The 18,969-nt window shown below is 42.3% G+C and overlaps 1 protein-coding gene across 2 annotated transcripts in view; it reads left to right on the top strand.

The window, feature by feature from the left end:
• The window catches only part of dnaaf9 (dynein axonemal assembly factor 9), a 114,410-nt gene that overhangs the window by 30,291 nt on the left and 65,150 nt on the right, over window positions 1-18,969 (top strand). The window contains exons 9-14 of one of the 2 annotated variants that reach the window (XM_078406413.1): window positions 330-446; window positions 1,763-1,818; window positions 2,969-3,116; window positions 7,027-7,108; window positions 7,193-7,229; window positions 8,888-8,972. In XM_078406413.1, coding sequence (XP_078262539.1) covers window positions 330-446; window positions 1,763-1,818; window positions 2,969-3,116; window positions 7,027-7,108; window positions 7,193-7,229; window positions 8,888-8,972 — 525 coding nt within the window. The remainder of the gene's footprint in view (window positions 1-329; window positions 447-1,762; window positions 1,819-2,968; window positions 3,117-7,026; window positions 7,109-7,192; window positions 7,230-8,887; window positions 8,973-18,969) is intronic. The other variant, XM_078406503.1, reaches the window with a different exon arrangement.

Below are 18,969 nucleotides of genomic sequence, written 5' to 3'. Positions count from 1 at the left end.
TTAGTCACTAGTGAGTAAAAAATTACATTAGCAAGAATCATGCCTGCACGAACAAAATCCTAAATTAATTTGTAACTTCAACTTGGACATCTAGATTTCATTTTCTGTGGGCTGTCTGGTTATGTATTCTTGCTTTGCCTGAAAGTAAGAATGCTTAATCTGGTTTGGAGCTGCAAGAAACTTGGCTTCATTAACATCTTGGTAAAATTAAATATTCAGACTTGGTATCCTACATGTCACGTTACAGGTTTGTTAACATGGTTTTACTTCTGCTCTGTTTTTATTAAACTCTCTCTTCCCATAAATCCCCTACCTTGCCCCTTTCACAGCCACTTGCCTCCAGATATACCACATATAGCTGGAAGAGCAGACAAATGGGCTGCAAGCTTCTTCAAGGCTTTCAACACCAATGCTCTTTCATGGATCAACTAGCAGGAGGCATGATGGTAAGGGGTATGGAATTCTCTTTATAACCCTGCATTGGAATACTGCAATGCTTTTTGCAGATAGCCCCCCCCTTCCCCCCCCCCTTCCATGGCTTAGTATGAAATCAGCGGGATTTTATGACAACTGTTTTAGCTAAGCGTCACACAAGCATTATCATGGTTGGATGAAATCTGGGATTTACATATTTTTAAGGCCATTTAAAATAAATAAATGATGTAAACCATTGTTTGTTTTTTCAAAAATGTATATTCATTTTATTTGAGAATCATTTTTAAATTGTTTGTTTGACGTGTGTCCTTTACGGTTATGGCAATATTTCTCTGCCTTTTTGTAACATACTTTTGCACAATCCACCTGGTAAGAAATCAATTTTCAGTTTGCTATTCAAAGTACTTGCTGTTCATGCATGCTTATTTGCAGTATGTTATATATGAAAACACCCAGACATGCTGCTTGTTGCTGCTTGTATCTCAGTGGGGGGTGCAACTGACATCTTGCTCTACCTTTGCCTTCAAAATGGAAGAATTCAGTTTTGCTATGGTGAAGTATAGAATAGACTTTTACAAGGCCCTCTACCCTTTATTCCAACCTGATATGGGGTGGCACAGCAGTACGGTTGCTGCCTTACAGCTCCAGAGACCCAGGTTTGATCCTAAATGCGGGTGCTGTCTGTATGGAGTTCTCCCTGTGAACGCGTGGGTGTTTTCCAGGTGCTCCTGTTTCCTCCCACATTCCAAAGATGTGCAAGTTTGTAGGTTACTTGGCTTCTGTAAATTGTCCCTAGTGCAGGATAGAACAAGTGTATTGGTGATCGTTGTTCGGCGTGGATTCAATGGACCAAAGGGCCTGTTTTCATGCTGTATCTCTAAACTAAATTAAACTAAACTGATATGAAAGGTAAGTAGAGTTCATGTCAATCACCATTATTGTTTTAATCCAATTACAAGTGTTTTAAGTGCATTTTCTTTTTTTAAATTCTTCTATAAAATATTTCAGTTTTTTTAATGCCTCGGATGATGAGAGACATTCAGGAAGCGCTGATAAAAAAAATTGTTTGCCAATGTTTTCTGCAGAGGACCCCTGCTTGGCTTCTGAGTGGGTTTTCAATATATGTTGCTATGGGCATGATCACCACACTCATGGACTGTTACGCTTCATTAAACTGGTGCAGTAGTAAGAGCTACATAAAACCTGCAGGAAAATCACATTGATTGTGCAGAAGTGAGACGAAGAGGGGTCAGAAAAAGCACAACCAGCCCTGAGAACATATTAAGCATAATAAGATATGTTCTGAGATGTTTATTTTCTTTTTCAGCCTTTTAGAACTTACTTCAGCCATGGGTTGATAACGAGTCAAATTGCAGATAAAAGGTATTTGTTCAATAATCTTCATTTTACTGATATTTCATGTTATCTGATCATTTAAATCTAGTTTTAAAACCAATTGATTATGATTCTTAGTCAAGTCAAGTTCAATTATTTTCGGGGACATATGCCATGGATTGTTGAGTTGACAATCCTGGTCTTTCAACCATGTCTCTGTGATAGTCACAATATCATATTCTTATTTGCTGATCCGCACTCTTAAGTTCATGTGCTTTATTAGTTTAACTCCTTGCATTAAAATAGATGCATTGTGGTCTTACATTGCTCCTACATGTGTGCTGCCTACTGTACCGACTTAACCCTTCCTAACAGCGCCAGCACACTTCACTGCAAGAATGTTGAACCTGTTCCAGTTCAATTCCAACTTACTCAATTTGTACAGATCCCTCCTTCCTCAGAAACAGTCCCAGTCATCCAGAAATTGATAATCCAAGGTAATTAATAACCATTGTTGATAAAATACTAGAATTTTACTGCCCATTGTCACTGAACCAGAGTGTTGTATGATTTACTGGCATTCAAAGAACACCAGCAGCTGAAGATTTTTTATTTGAAAAGTATGATGTTTATAAGTGTCGCATGGAATTGTGCAGATAACAATCTACGTGCAGATTCTGTCTTTTTAATGCAATTTGAAATTTGAAAATGCTGCATACTGACTCAACACTGCCAGTAATCCAGCTCTTGCCATAATAACATTTCAAAGTAATTCATCACAAATTTATGTATCAATACAATATAGTTTTTTGTTCAGTTTGTAAATGGACTAGTCTACTAATAGAGAAATTGCTTAATGGAGCAGTCAAAAGATCTTTATTGAGGCATGTGTGGTGTGTTGTGGATATTATTTCCCATTAGTATATGCATGTTCACAAATTCAAATGTAATTGATTTATGAATGAGATGTAGTTTGAGGACATCATTCTTGAACATTAGCAAATTCTGGATATTTTAATGTGTTGTATAACTCATTTCTTTAATTGTAACTTTTTAGTTAGTCGATAAATTTGAAATTCTGTCAAACTGTAAGCCACTGAATATTATTTATCTATGTCAAAAATATATTTTGCACATTGCTTGATGAAATTAGACTATAAATATTGAAGTTGGATTTTCATCCTGTTATGTTTTTCAGTTCTTTATTCAGCACTCATCGCCAGCCTTTTGTTCTTTTTGGTTGTCACTCGACAAAAGAAAACTTAAACTCATACAGCTTCGCTTTTCCATCTGAGGGTCACCTTGTTAAAAATACAAACAACAGGGGAGGCACTGCCAAGCATATGGTATTGTACCTTATTTCTCTTTTGTCATTTTTTTAGTATGGCTAATTGCTCAATAGCATATTTGGGGGGTTTTCTTCCATTTCTCTGAGATATGCAACATTTATTTCACATGTAAGTAAGGGAATAATATCAGCTGGGGAGTGGTTGTTCAGTCACTATACCATCCCCCGCCAGGAAGGCCTTAAAGCCCTCAGTTTCTTCCTCGACCGCAGAACCAGCCAATTCCCCTCTACCAACATTCTTCTCCGCCTAGCAGAGCTGGTCCTTACTCTTAACAACTTCTCCTTCAATTCCTCCCACTTCCTCCAGATCCAAGGCATAGGTATGAGCCAGCTATGTCTGCCTTTTTGTAGGGTACGTTGAGCAATCCCTGTTCCAGACAAACACTGGGCCTATCCCCGAATATCTCCACTGCATATATACACTACCAAGGCACATTCCTTGTATATGCACAAACTTGGCCAATAAACGTATTCATTCATTCATTCATTCATTCATTGACGACTGCATCGGGACTACCTCCTGCACCCATGCAGAACTCAGACTTTATTAACTTCACTATTAAATTTCATCCTGCACTCAAATTCATTTGGACCATCTCTGACATTTCCCTCCCGTTTCTTGATCTCACCGTCTCCATCACAGGAGATAGACTATCGACTGACATCTATTATAAGCCTACTGACTCCCACAGCTATCTAGACTATACTTCTTCCCACCCTAGCTCCTGCAGAGACTATCCCCATCTCCCAATTCCTCCTTCTACTCTGCATCTGCACCCAAGATGAGGTGTTCCATACCAGGACATCTGTGATGTCCTCATTCTTTAGGGAACGGAAGTTCCCCTCTTCTATCATAGATGAGGCTCTCACTAGGGAGACCATTCCCTCCGCAACTCCCTGGTTAACTCATCCCTTCCCTCCCAAACCACCCCCTCCCCGGATACTTTCCCCTGCAACCGCAGGAGATGCAACACCTGTCCCTATACCTCCTCCCTTGACTTCATCCAAGGACCCCAACATTCTTTTCAGGTGAGGCAGAGGTTCACTTGCACCTCCTCGAACCTCATCTACTGTTTCCGCTGCGCTTGCTCGCGAACACTGCCGCTCAGTTCGCCTAAACCTACCTGATCTCCCGAATCTGCTGTTCCAGGTGTGGACTCTATATCGGCGAGACCAAGCGCAGGCTCGGCAATCATTTTGCTGAACATCTCCGCTCAGTCCGCCTAAACCTACCTGATATCCCACTTACTCAAAACTTTAACTCCCCACTTCCATTCCCACACTGACCTTTCTGTCCCGGGCCTCCTCCATTGTCAGAGTGAGGCCCAGTGCAAATTGGAGGAACAGCACCTCATATTTCGCTTGGGCAGCTTACACCCCAGCGGTATGATTATTTACTTCTCTAACTTCAAGTAACCCTTGCTTTCTCTCTCTCTCCATCCCTCCCCCTTCCCAGTTCTCCGACCAGTCTGACTGTCCCTCTGATTACATTGTATCTTTGTTTGCTTTGTTGTCACCTTCTCCAAGCTAACAATGGTCTATTCCACATTTTCCTTGATTCTCATTTCCTTTGGTCTTGTACACTTCCCTATCTCTGTAACTCCCTCTTCCATGATGCTCAGTCTGAAGAAGGGTCTCAACCTGAAACATCACCCATTCCTTCTATCCAGAGATACTGCCTGTCCTGCTGAGTTACTCCAGCATTTTGTGTATCTTCAGTATTAGCTGGGGATTTATCATTTTGTTTATCATACTAAACCATTTAAAATTTGTTGAGATAATCCAAGGAAAAATGAAAGACTTGTATTTCATGGCCTATCTTTATAAACAATTAAAACCTGCATTCTAGAGTTTTGAAGTAGGTGGTTGTTGCGAGAGTAGGTACGCTAATTATCATGTTGAAAACTTGCACCCATTTTAGAATAGTTCCCACAGCTTGGACGGTAATCACTATTTAGAGGGAGATAGAAAACTGGAAACTCAAGACAATATAGCTTGACAGCAGATGATGGGAAATGCTGAAATATATTATTGAGGAAGATGTAAGAGAATTTATGGAAAACAGTAATAGGTTTGGATGGAGTCATCGTGGATTTCTGAACAGGAAATTATTTTACATTTTTCAGAGATTGTAATTAATAGTTCAGAGGAAGCAGTTGATGTGGTATGATTGGACTTTTAGGAGGTCTTGGATAAGGTGTCATTCTAGAGATTCCTGAATTTTCGAAAGAAGTTACAATTTAAAAAAATTGTTTAGTTAAACTGAGAGGACATTTTCATTTTTGCCCCAAATTCCACCTGGAGCGGTGATTAAAGAATTTTGGTCAGGTCCATTTGAACAACTTATACTTTGCTTCCTCTAATAAAACAATGGAGCTTTGGGAAGTATAATTGGCAATAGACAGGAATTTGGAAAGGGTTGAGAAATGATCAGAGATGTCCAGAGAGTGGTTTTGGACACCATACTGATGATTGTGAAGAGATTTGTGTTGGAGTTCAGTGAGGAGGAATGGAAAAAAAAGGTGTGGGAGGTTATCTACTTCTATTGGCATCAGTTTTAATTGGTGACCTGTCATGTTAAAATCATGGCACGTGTTCTGAAATCCCCTGTACACTATTCCCATTCAATGCATGACCTCAATGACCTTTGGGATAATATCTGTTTGACTCAATTTAAACTTGAACAACCTCTTCTAACCGAACACAATCTAACGAGCGGTACCTGGCCAATTTCTCACAGGGTTGTGTCCATAACTAGCAATTTTTCCCAGCACTGATACTGTTACATGGTTTGTCACCATTTGAACAAAGATGCTTACTTTCATCTAATCCTTTGGTATTATTGATAAAGCAGGTAAACTTTAGAAGTTTATAATTGATGCATAGTCAATTGCTTACCTTTTGATCTTAATCCTCTTGGATTGAAGCTTTGAAGATGAAAACAAATGCTTTTGCCAGACTTCAGGACTAAAGAAAAAATGCCAGAAACAGTCAACAGCTTAGGCAGTATGGAAAATAGAGCAAATGTTTCAGGTCAGAGACACTGTCACAACGAGGAACAAAAGAAAACTAAGTTAGTTTGTTGCAGAGAAGATGGCAGAGGGAGAGATAAATATTACAAAGGGGATATCTGTGACAGGGTGAGGTCAGGGATGACACGAGGATAAGTAGTAGTGGACAAAATAATGGTGACAGAAAAAGGGTGGTGGGTGCCTGGAGCGCATGGCCAGGGGTGATGGTGGAGGCAAATATGATAATGGCATTTTAAAGGTTTATAGATTGTCACATGGATACGCACAGACTGGATCACATGCAGGCAAAGGAAATCAGTTTTACTTGGCAGCCAGTGTAATTATGGAACACTTAACTAACCCCTGGTCATTCTCTCCACTCCCCTCTTTCTTTGGGAAGAAGATATAAAGGTTTGAAAGTTTAATGGAGACGTGCCGGCAAGTATTTTACACAGAAGATTGTGGGTGTCTGCAACATGTTGCCAAGGGTGGTGATGGAGGCAGAAACAATAGTGGTGTTTAAGTGGCATTTACAGAGGCACTTGGATATTCAGGGAATATAAGGATATATAGGACAACCAATTGTGTACAGGAAACTCTCACAAATGAAAACATTACAATGGTTATTTTGTGTAAATGAAGGGTATATAAATGCCAGGGCACCATTTGTAGAGCTATCCCATTTGATAGATTGTGGAGCTCCCCCTCATAAAATGGTAGCTGGATTATGAGCATGGAGTGAGATGCAAAATGGAGGTAAGTTGGTCATTGTTGCAGTAGAAGGCTTTTGCAAATTGGCTGCCATGTTCTTTTGCCTGGAAATATATAAAGATACATTTCTTAATTATGATTTCAAACTTGCAGAGTTAGATGAAACATCTTTCTTTTACCATGTAGGTTGTGCAATGTTCATCTCCCAGAGGACCTTTGGCATGCTCAAGGACATACTTCTTTGGAAACACTCATGTACCTTACACGTGTAAGTTAATACTTAAATAAACAATTACCTTTCCATTATAAAGATGATCAGAATTGAAATTAATGTACACTATTTTTATTTCAGCCAAAGACAACAATCAACAGATAAATGATGAATTTTTGTAAGTTTGACTCCATAACTTTATGCCACTTTCAAAAGTATATACATGAATAATGATTTCACAAATGTTTGAAAAGAAAGTGGACCAGGAATGGATAATTAACCTGTTTGAGCCTGCTCCATTATTATCTATGCCTAATTTTCTACCAGGCTCAATTCTAATTTACTCATAGTTCTGTAGATCTTATAATATCCATTAAACTCTTGGTCTGTCTTGACTAGACTTAATTAGTGAAAATCCATAGTGCAAATGCACTGGTTCAGAGAATCCCTAGGATTAATGAACCACTTGGACACATTTTTCTTAATCACACTTCCCCAACAAATTGCCCCTAGTGTGTAATGAGTGGATGAGAAAGTGAGCTAACCTAGAACTGGTTTGAACGGGTAATTGATGGTCAACGAGGACTCGGTGGGCCGAAGGGCCTGTTTCCAAGCTGAATCTCCAAACTAAACTAGCCGCTTGTAACTGGTCACCTTTATTCTGATTCTGAGCTCACTTCATTTTTTAGATTTAGATTTAGAGATACAGCGTGGAAACAGGCCCTTCGGCCCACCGGGTCCGTTCCGCCCAGCGATCCCCGCACATTAACACTATCCTACACACACTAGGGACAATTTTTACATTTGCCCATCCAATTAACCTACATACCTGTACGTCTTTGGAGTGTGGGAGGAAACCGAAGATCTCGGAGAAAACCCACGCAGGTCACGGAGAGAACGTACAAACTCCGTACCGACGGCGCCCGTAGTCAGGATCGAACCTGTAAGGCAGCAACTCTACCGCTGCGCCACCTTCATTCAATATTAGTTGTAACATTAGTTTTAATACACTTGCAGAAAATCTCAAGAATAGGAAGCTTTGATCCTGGAGGTTTATTTATGTCTTGTGTCTTGGAGTAAATATCTGCCAGCTTTATTGTTTGTTTTTTGTGTGGAAAAAATTGAATACCCCAGTTAATCTAGATATCTACTGCAGAAATGAATTGCAGTCAAATACGAAAATGGTCCAATTCATATTTTCCCTGATATTCTACTTGTTTTTATTGTCTTCTACTTTTTTTGAAGTTCTTGAGGAAGATGATTCTGTAAATTCCAGATATTAGTCAATTTCCCTCTGAACTCGATGAAGAAAGTTACAGAATTCACTCCTACACATCAAGTGGATGTGCTTTTTTCCTCCCAAAATTCTCAATTCATTCTCAGTCTTGCCATGGATTCTTCAGTAAACTTTCACAAACTTTCATTGCATTTTTTTGCGAGTGCTGATAGGTATGACAGAGAAATGCAACTTGTTACTAAATTTGCATTATTTTGAAACTAAAATGGGTATTGCCAGCTCGTTTTTCTCTTAATTACTGGTTTGTTATGTTATTGCTCTATATATAACCATATAGTAACCCCGGACAAAATTTTAAAAATCCCATATCCCCTTTTTTGCTTCTGGTCAATAAATATTGAAATTCCACCTGGGCTCACAGTACAAATGTGTATTTTTTATTTTCATTGCCAGGTGGTCTTTTAAATTTTTTTATTACTTAATAAACACAAAATGTTACAAAGTCACAGAGGCTTTGTGTCTGTGAAATGTGATAGACATTGTCCATTGACTAGAGGATGAATCAGCAATTAAGTCTCTCAACGATCTTTATTTCTTAGGGTGCTGCCACAGATTTATATTGCTGTGGTAGAAGCAGTGTTGGCTAGCATCCGATGCTACGTAGAAACTCCCAGCATAAAAATTGTAAGTCTTTTCTGTAAGATTCTATTTTAATTGTTAAATCAAAGATTTGTGGTTATTTAGGTGTTGCAGTCTGCAGTGACCTTGGCTGCTCATTCGAAATACCAAGAATCTCTGAATTTGGTTACATTCCTCTTTTGGGATAAAATATATTATATACTCAACAACTTTTCATACAAAACATTCTGCTGGACTTCACACATTTTCAGCCACAAAAATACAGAATTACTGCCCAACGGAGATTGCATTCATCCCTACTCCTTTTGAATGAGAACATCCCTGCTTAAAGCTGTGTAAAATACTGCAGAAATTAATGAAATGAGTGATTGAACTTGCACGAAGTACCAAGATCTTCAAAGAAGAAGTTGGGGCTAATTAGGTATAAATGTAAATAAACTAAAGATATATTTTCATACTTTGTTGAATTACACTAGAAATAAAATTCACTGTTTCAGCCTACTTTTGCCAAATTCAAGTTTATGTTTTTGAAATATTTATGGAATTGCTTAATATTCAGAAATTTTTGCTGGTTTTGCGAGAATTATGGATGCATAAATATTGGAAAAACAATCATTTACCGTATTAAAAAGACAAATACTATCAGCATACATAGTTTCCATGTCACTGATATCACTTCCTCTGGCAACTAAATCTGAGATGAACTTTGCTCCACATACATGTCATAACGAATGCATCCATTTATTTTGGTGTTCAACTTCACCTCTGCTTCAAATTTATTCTAATGTACTTTTGTTGAAATTCCCTTGTTCTAATCTCCATAAGCTTGATATGGTCAAAATCTCTGCCCTTGTCTCAGACTTTCACTAGTGTGTTTGCTGAGTTTTTTGCTAGCTCCTTCTTTTGGATTTTATAGTTATCACCTGTTTTTGCAATCCTGTCATGGTTATGCCCATACGATCTCGACTGATCTAACCACCCAAGGTAAATGCAATGCTCTAGTTCATTGCTCGTTATCTACTGTTGCTGATTCTGGCTTCGGTTGCTGAAGCTCTTCTAAGGTCTGGAATTCTCCCTTTAATTCTCCATTGCCTCTTTAAACTTGCTTCTGCTCCATACCTCTATATGTGGTTGAATGTCATGTTTTTGTTGAGTAATATTCCATTGAAACTCAGGGAAATATTACCTTGGTAAACACAATAGATACTGAAAGTTTTTGGTAGTAAATATTATATAGAACAACTACAACTTGCACAGCATTTCAGTATTAGAAAACAGACAAGGCTCTTTATAGGATATCATCGATAAAAATGTTACATTACATCATGTGTGGAAACTTTAGACAAGAATGTTAGATTGTAATGTAGGCAAGATTAGGGAAGAAATTCCAAAATGTAATACTTAGGAAACTGATAAATTGGTGGAGAATCTTGAACAAGAATGTGGGGAATCTTGAACACAGGTATAAGTGTTTTAAATTTGTGGTGTTGCAAAGCAGGAGTCTTCTGTGTTGGTCATTGAGTGCAAATAAAATGGATGAATGGGTGTTTGGATATGAGAATAATGTAACTGAGCTTTGGATGAATTTGTACCGATGGCAGTGTAATTAGATCAATTTGGGAAGGGGATAGTAGCTTGAGTCCAATTGCCAAACAAAAGAGTATTGAAATAGTTAAATCTGGAGAAAACAAATATGAGGTGCCGTGGCAAGTGAGCAATAAAACAAAGGAAGAAATTGGCATTTTTGATAATGGTGCAGGAACGGAGTCAGCAATTCCTGTGAGCAATCATTTAGGATGTCCAGTTTGCAAACAGTATAATGTACCCTCAAAGTGTCGAGGATGGGGGAGAGAATTGTTTTATGGGTGTAGAATCTGTGGCCCTTACGGAGTTCACCTGCTTCTCTATAAATTCTGCTGTGTTTTGTTTTAACTTTAATTGAGTTTATTTATTAGCTCAATCTCACTAAACCTCATTTTTAACACCTCATTTGAAAGTGGTGCCGTCAATAATATATGATATGCTTAAAAGTACACTTGAGTTGTCAGGCTAAATTATCTCCTCAAACCTTGAGATTGATGTATGATCACCTGCCTGAGACCAGTGAGCGGAGGAGATCTGAAGAGTAAAAGCTGAACCAATGTTTATACAATCTTATTTTTTTGTTTCTTTTCATTCTGGAACTGTCAGTAGCTTTTTGAATGTTAAATGTATGAAGCTTTCGCAATTGATGAACTGGCCAATAACTGAACATGATCAACATTGGTCTCCGCTGTTTCATTGTGCTGAATGGAAAATAACTTTAGATGAACAAATAAATTCAGCGACACTCAGATTTTCCAGAACAATTAACATGACTCCATGGTCATTGTTTTGAGGGACTTTAAGAAGGCCAACGTCAGTCGTGAGCTCCCAAAGTACAGACTTCATGTTACCTGCCCCACCAGAGGGGAGAGAACACTTGATCACTGTTACACTTCAATCAAGGACGCATATCGTTCTATTCCTCGGGCGGCTCTGGGTCTCTCCGATCATTGTTTGGTTCACCTTATTCCGACTTACAGGCAGAAACTAAAATCTGCTAAACCTGTGGTCAGAACAACGAAAAGGTGGACAAGCGAGGGCATTGAAAAACTACATTCCTGCTTTGACTGCACTGATTGGAATGTGTTCAGGGAAGCAACCACAAACCTCGATGAGCACACAGACACTGTGACATCCTATGTCAGCTTTTGCGAGGACAGTTGCATTCCCACGAAGTCCCGGATCTGGTTCAACAACAACGAGCCCTGATTCACAGCAGAACTCGGACAGCTTCGCCAGTCAAAAGATGAGGCCTACAGGAGCGGGGATACAGACCTCTACAGGCAAGCCAAGTACAAGCTGAGAAGAGGAATCAGAGCTGCCAAGGAAAGGTACTCTGAGAAGCTGAGGAGCACGTTCTCAGCTAATGACGCTTCTTCAGTTTGGAAGGGCTTGCAAGAAATCACCAGGTACAAGAGGAAAACCCCACGCTCCTTGGACAATCATCAGCTGACCAACGTCCTGAACGAGTTTTACTGCAGGTTTGGGAAACAGAAACATAACCCTGGGACCCCCCCACCCCCAATCACCACTTCACACGTACTCAAAGACTGACTCCAGTTTGCAAAGACTGCATCTGTCCCCACCACTCCTCCCCAAGCAGCAATTCACACTGCTGCTTGGGGAGGAGTGGGTGGGGACAGATCCAGTCTTTGCAAACTGGAGTCAGTCTTTGAGTACGTGTGAAGTGGTGATTGGGGGTGGGGGGAGGGGGGTCCTTTGTGACCCATTCCTTCTCTCCCGAGATGCTACCTGACCTGCTGAGTTGCCATTCAGCCCTTCGAGCCAGCACCGCCATTCAATGCGATCATGGCTGATCACTCTCAATCAGTACCCCGTTCCTGCCTTCTCCCCATACCCCCTCACTCCGCTATCCTTAAGAGCTCTATCCAGCTCTCTCTTGAAAGCATCCAACGAACTGGCCTCCACTGCCTTCTGAGGCAGAGAATTCCACACCTTCACCACTCTCTGACTGAAAAAGTTCTTCCTCATCTCCGTTCTAAATGGCCTACCCCTTATTCTTAAACTGTGGCCCCTTGTTCTGGACTCCCCCAACATTGGGAACATGTTTCCTGCCTCTAATGTGTCCAATCCCCTAATTATCTTATATGTTTCAATAAGATCCCCCCTCATCCTTCTAAATTCCAGTGTATACAAGCATAATTGCTCCAGCCTTTCAACATACGACAGTCCCGCCATTCCGGGAATTAACCTAGTGAACCTACGCTGCACGCCCTCAATAGCAAGAATATCCTTCCTCTAATTTGGAGACCAAAACTGCATACAGTACTCCAGGTGCGGTCTCACCAGGGCCCGGGACAACTGTAGAAGGACCTCTTTGCTCCTATACTCAACTCCTCTTGTTACGAAGGCCAACATTCCATTGGCTTTCTTCACTGCCTGCTGTACCTGCATGCTTCCTTTCAGTGACTGATGCACTAGGACACCCAGATCTCGTTTAACATCCCCTCTTCCTAACTTGACACCATTCAGATAATAATCTGCCTTTCTATCAGATAATCAGATAATAATCTGCCTGGAGGGCTCTGTGTGTACGTGAACAACACCTGGTGTACAAACACAGTGACTGTAGACAGTCACTGCTCCCCGGACCTGGAGTATGTGACTGTTAAATGCAGGCCCATTTATCTCCCTAGAGAGTTTACTGTTGTCATGATAACTGCTGTGTACATACCACCGGATGCTAATGCTAACTCGGCTATCGGATATTTGTATGGTAGCACTAGCAGTCAACAGAGCATATATCCTGACGGTGTTCACATCATAGCAGGGGACTTTAACCACGCGGACTTGAAGAAAATGCTCCCCAAATTCTATCAGCATGTTAAATGTGCTACAAGAGGAGCTAACACACTGGACAAGGTCTACTCCAACATCAAGCTGGGCTACAGGGCTAGACAACTACCACACCTGGGTCAGTCGGACCATATGTCCCTGTTTTTAATTCCTGCATATGCCCCCCTCAGGAAAACCGCTCCTACCATCACAAAGACCATCACAACTTGGCCTGATGGTGCATCTCAGCAGCTGCAGGACTGCTTCGACAGGACCAACTGGGATGTGTTTGAACACCGGGACCTGGAGGTGTTCACAGACAGTGTACTATGTTACATTAAAAACTGCATGGACACTGTCACAGTGGACAAACGCATCCGGGTCTACCCCAACCAGAAGCCCTGGATGACCCGGGAGGTCCAGCGGCTGTTAAAAGAGAGGAACACTGCTTTTAGGTCTGGCGATAGGGCTTTATACAGCATGGCCCGAGCTAACCTGAAGAGAGGCATCAGAGAGGCCAAATTAGACTACAGGAGGAAGATAGAGGACCACCTGGACAGTAACAACAGCAGGCAGGTGTGGCAGGGGATCCAGTATCTAACCAACTATAAGACCAACCTTGGAGCTGCTGAAGGTGACGCCTCGTTGGCAGAGGAGCTGAACCTCTTCTTTGCTCGCTTTGAAGTGGAGCCACCCGAGACAGCCATATCACACCACATGGTCCACAGCAGCCTAACCCTCAAGATAGAGGAGCATGAGGTGAGGCGCACGCTGCGGGCCATCAATCCAAGGAAGGCTACTGGACCCGACGGCGTCTCTGGACGCGTGCTGAAGGACTGCGCTGACCAGCTGGCTGGAGTCTGTACGAGGATTTTCAACCAGTCTCTGGCCCAGTCCACTGTTCCATCCTGTCTGAAGTCCGCAATCATAGTCCCCTTGCCCAAAAAACCCCACATTTCCAGCCTCAACGACTACCGGCCAGTCGCACTCACACCAGTGGTGATGAAGTGTTTTGAAAAACTGGTCCGGGGTCATATCACATCACTCCTGCCCCGAAGCTTTGACACCCACCAGTTTGCGTACAGAGCGAATAGATCCACAGAGGACGCTATAGCCACAGCCCTCCATGCTGCACTGTTCCACCTGGAGCAGCCGGGGAGCTACGTGCGGATGCTCTTTGTGGACTACAGCTCTGCCTTTAATACCATCCTTCCCCATAAACTGGTGGACAAACTGGGGGACTTGGGACTTCCACACTCCACCTGCATGTGGATAAATAGCTTCCTGTCAGCTCGCAGCCAGAGAGTCAGAGTGGGCCATCACACATCCACAGGGCTGCGTGCTGAGCCCCCTGCTCTACACCATCTATACACATGACTGCACCCCCGCCCACCACAGCAACACCATTGTCAAATTTGCGGATGACACTACGGTGGTGGGACTCATCACCGGGGGGGACGAGTACGCCTACCGGGATGAGGTGGAGCAGCTGACAGTGTGGTGTGGAGAAAATAACCTGCTCCTCAACACCTTAAAGACAAAGGAAATAATAATAGACTTCAGAAAGAATAAAACGGACATGGTACCATTAACTATCAGAGGGGACTGTGTGGAGAGGGTGGCGGATTTCCGCTTCCTGGGAATCCATATTGAGGAGGACCTGACGTGGAGCGTGAACACCTCTGCGCTGCTGAAAAAGGTCCAGCAGAGACTGCACTTCCTGAGGGTGCTCAGGAAGAATAACATCACTCAGAGACTGCTGTTGTCCTTTTATCGGTGCTACATTGAGAGCATCCTAACATACTGTGTATGCGTATGGTACACCAGCTGCACAGCGGCTCAGAGGAAAGCGCTCCAGAGGGCCATTGACAACGCCCAGAGGATTGTCGGCTGCCCTCTACTTACCTTGGAGGACTTACACAGTTCCCGCTGCATCAAAAAATCCCAGAGTATTATAAAGGACATTTCCCACCCCGGACACTCCCTGTTTGAACTGTTACCGTCAGGCAGACGGTACAGATCTACAAGGACAAGGACAAACAGACTTAAAAATAGTTTTTACCCCACTGCTATAAAGGCACTAAATGTAGCCGCCAAGGAACGCAGGGGCGATACATAATAAGAGACTGTGAAATCGACAGAAGGATGTAGGGTTGGGTGTTTATGCGTGCTATTTTCATGATATTTATTTTAGTTGTTTATCTTTTTTAAAATATTTTACCTTGTATGTATCGTTAGCTTTTAGAAATGTTTGAATGGTGCACTGACTGGCTGACATTTTACAATTTCGTTGTACATGGCTCATGTTACAATGACAATAAAGGAACTATTCTATTCTATTCTATTCTTACTTCCAAAGTGAATAACCTCACACTTATCTACATTAAACTGCATCTGCCATGTATCCGCCCACTCACACAACCTGTCCAAGTCACCCTGCAGCCTTATTGCATCTTCCTCACAATTCACACTACCCCCAGCTTAGTATCATCTGCAAATTTGCTAATGGTACTTTTAATCCCTTCATCTAAGTCATTAATGTATATCGTAAATAGCTGGGGTCCCAGCACCGAACCTTGCGGTACCCCACTGGTCACTGCCTGCCATTCTGAAAGGGACCCATTTATCCCCACTCTTTGCTTTCTGTCTGTCAACCAATTTTCTATCCATGTCAGTACCCTACCCCCAATACCATGTGCTCTAATTTTGCCCACTAATCTCCTATGTGGGACCTTGTCGAAGGCTTTCTGAAAGTCGAGGTACACCACATCCACTGTCAATTTTCCTAGTTACATCCTCAAAAAATTCCAGTAGATTTGTCAAGCATGATTTCCCCTTCGTAAATCCATGCTGACTCGGAATGATCCCGTTACTGCTATCCAAATGCTCAGCAATTTCATCTTGTATAATTGACTCCAGCATCTTCCCCACCACTGATGTCAGACTAACTGGTCTATAATGACCCGTTTTCTCTCTCCCTCCTTTCTTAAAAAGTGGGATAACATTTGCTATCCTCCAATCCACAGGAACTGATCCTGAATCTATAGAACATTGAAAAATGATCTCCAATGCTTCCACTATTTCTAGAGCCACCTTAAGTACCCTGGGATGCAAACCATCAGGCCCTGGGGATTTATCAGCCTTCAGTCCCATCAGTCTACCCAAAACCATTTCCTGCCTAATGTGGATTTCCTTCAGTTCCTCCATCACCCTAGGTTCTCCGGCCCCTAGAACATTTGGGAGATTGTGTGTATCTTCCTCAGTAAAGACAGATCCAAAGTAACGGTTTAACTCGTCTGCCATTTCTTTGTTCCCCATAATAAATTCCCCTGCTTCTGTCGTCAAGGGACCCACATTTGCCTTGACTATTTTTTTCCTCTTCACGTACCTAAAAAAACTTTTGCTATCCTCCTTTATATTATTGGCTAGTTTACCCTCGTTCCTCATCTTTTCTCCCCGTATTGCCTTTTTAGTTAAATTTTGTTGCTCTTTAAAAGAGTCCCAATCCTCTGTCTTCCCACTCTTCTTTGCTATGTTATACTTCCTCTCCTTAATTTTTATGCTGTCCTTGACTTCCCTTGTCAGCCACAGGTGTCTCTTACTCCCCTTAGAGTCTTTCCGCCTCTTTGGGATAAATTGATCCTGCAACCTCTGCATTATTCCCAGGAATACCTGCCATTGCTGTTCTACCGTCTTCCCTGCTAGGGCCTCCTTCCAGTCAATTTTGGCCAGCTCCTGCCTCATGCCTCTGTAATCCCCTTTGCTATACTGTAATACTGACACTTCCGATTTTCCCTTCTGCCTTTCCATTTGCAGAGTAAAACTTATCATGTTGTGATCACTGCCTCTTAATGGCTCTTTTACCTCTAGTCCCCTTATCAGATCAGGATCATTACACAACACTAAATCCAGAATTGCCTTCTCCCTGGTAGGCTCCAGTACAAGCTGTTCTAAGAATCCATCTCAAAGGCACTCTACAAACTCTCTTTCCTGGGGTCCATTTCCAACCTGATTTTCCCAGTCTACCTGCATGTTGAAATCTCCCATAACCACCGTAGCATTACATTTGTGACACGCCAATTTTATTTCCTGATTCAACTTGCACCCTATGTCGAGGCTACTGTTTGGGGGCCTATAGATAACTCCCATTAGGGTCTTTTTACCCTTACAATTCCTAATTTCTATTCATACTGATTCAACATCTCCTGATTCTATGTCACCCCTTGCAAGGGAATGAATATAATTCCTTACCAGCAGAGCAACCCCACCCCCTCTGCCCACCTGTCTGTCTTTCCTATACGTTGTGTACCCCTGAATATTCAGTTCCCAGCCCTGGTCCTCTTGTAGCCATGTCTCAGTGATCCCTACAACATCATACTTGCCCATGACTAACTGAGCCTCAAGCTCATCCACTTTATTTTTTATACTACGCGCATTTAAGTACAACACTTTAACTTCTGTATTTACCTCCCCTCTCACATCGGTCACAAATGGCCCTGCCCTTAATCTCTTTTCCCCTCTAGAACTTCTGTTCCCATTCTTCCGAGAGTCTTCTGCAATATCTCCTGTATTCCCTTTAACCTCATCTTCATATTCACAATTTGTTAACCCCTCCCCCCCACTACTTAGTTTAAAGCCACAGGTGTCGCACTAGCAAACCTGCCTGCCAGAATGTTTGTCCCCCTGCTGTTAAGATGTAACCCGTCCCTTTTGTACAAGTCACCCCTAGCCCAGAAGAGATCCAGCGGTCCAGAAATCTAAATCCCTGCTCTCTGCACCAGCCCCTCAGCCATAAATTCATACCCTCTATATCTCTGTTCCTGGCCTCACCAGCACGAGGTACCGGTAGCAGTCCAGAGATAACCACCTTCGACGTCCTACTTCTCAGTCTTTTTCCTAACTCTCTAAACTCCCGCTGTAGCACCTCCTTCCTCTTCCGCCCGACGTCATTCGTGCCCACGTGCACAGATTTGTACCAGCATCTGCAGTTATTTTCTTACACTTACTCAGAGGCTGGCTGGAGTTTGCAAAAACTGGCCCTCCCCCCTCCCTCGCCCCTCTGCAATCACCAATTTGCACATCCTCACAGTTTAACAATAGAAATTGTGGAGGTGGAGAGGCTATTCAGAAAACAGAAAAGCCGGAAATCTCTAGGACCGGACAATGTTTCCTCCTCCACCCTCAAGCTCAGTGCCGAACAACTGGCACCGATCTACACAGACATTTTCAACCAGTCCCTGCAAACCTGCACTGTCCCTGCCTGCTTCAAGGTCTCCACTATTGTCCCTGTACCCAAAAAGACAAGGATCACTCACTGGTCTTAATGACTACAGGCCTGTCGCACTTACCTCTGTAGTCATGAAGACCGTTGAAAGACGTGCTGGCCCAGCTGAAAAACATCACAAACCCCCTGCTGGAACCCCTGCAGTTTGCATACAGGGCCAATAGATCGGTGGACGACGCAGTCAATCTAGGCCTGCACTTCATCCTCCAGAACCTAGACCACAAGGGGACCTATGCCAGGATTCTGTTTGTGGACTTTAGCTCTGCTTTTAACACCATTGTGCTAGAGCTACTACACTACAAACTCACCCAGCTGACTGTGCCTGAACCCCTCTGTCAGTAGATCATCAACTTCCTGACGGACAGGAAGCAGCATGTG

This window comes from Rhinoraja longicauda, chromosome 1, assembly GCF_053455715.1.
Source record: "Rhinoraja longicauda isolate Sanriku21f chromosome 1, sRhiLon1.1, whole genome shotgun sequence".
Classification (NCBI taxonomy): Eukaryota; Metazoa; Chordata; class Chondrichthyes; order Rajiformes; family Arhynchobatidae; genus Rhinoraja; species Rhinoraja longicauda.
This window is presented reverse-complemented; position numbering and strand designations above follow the sequence as displayed.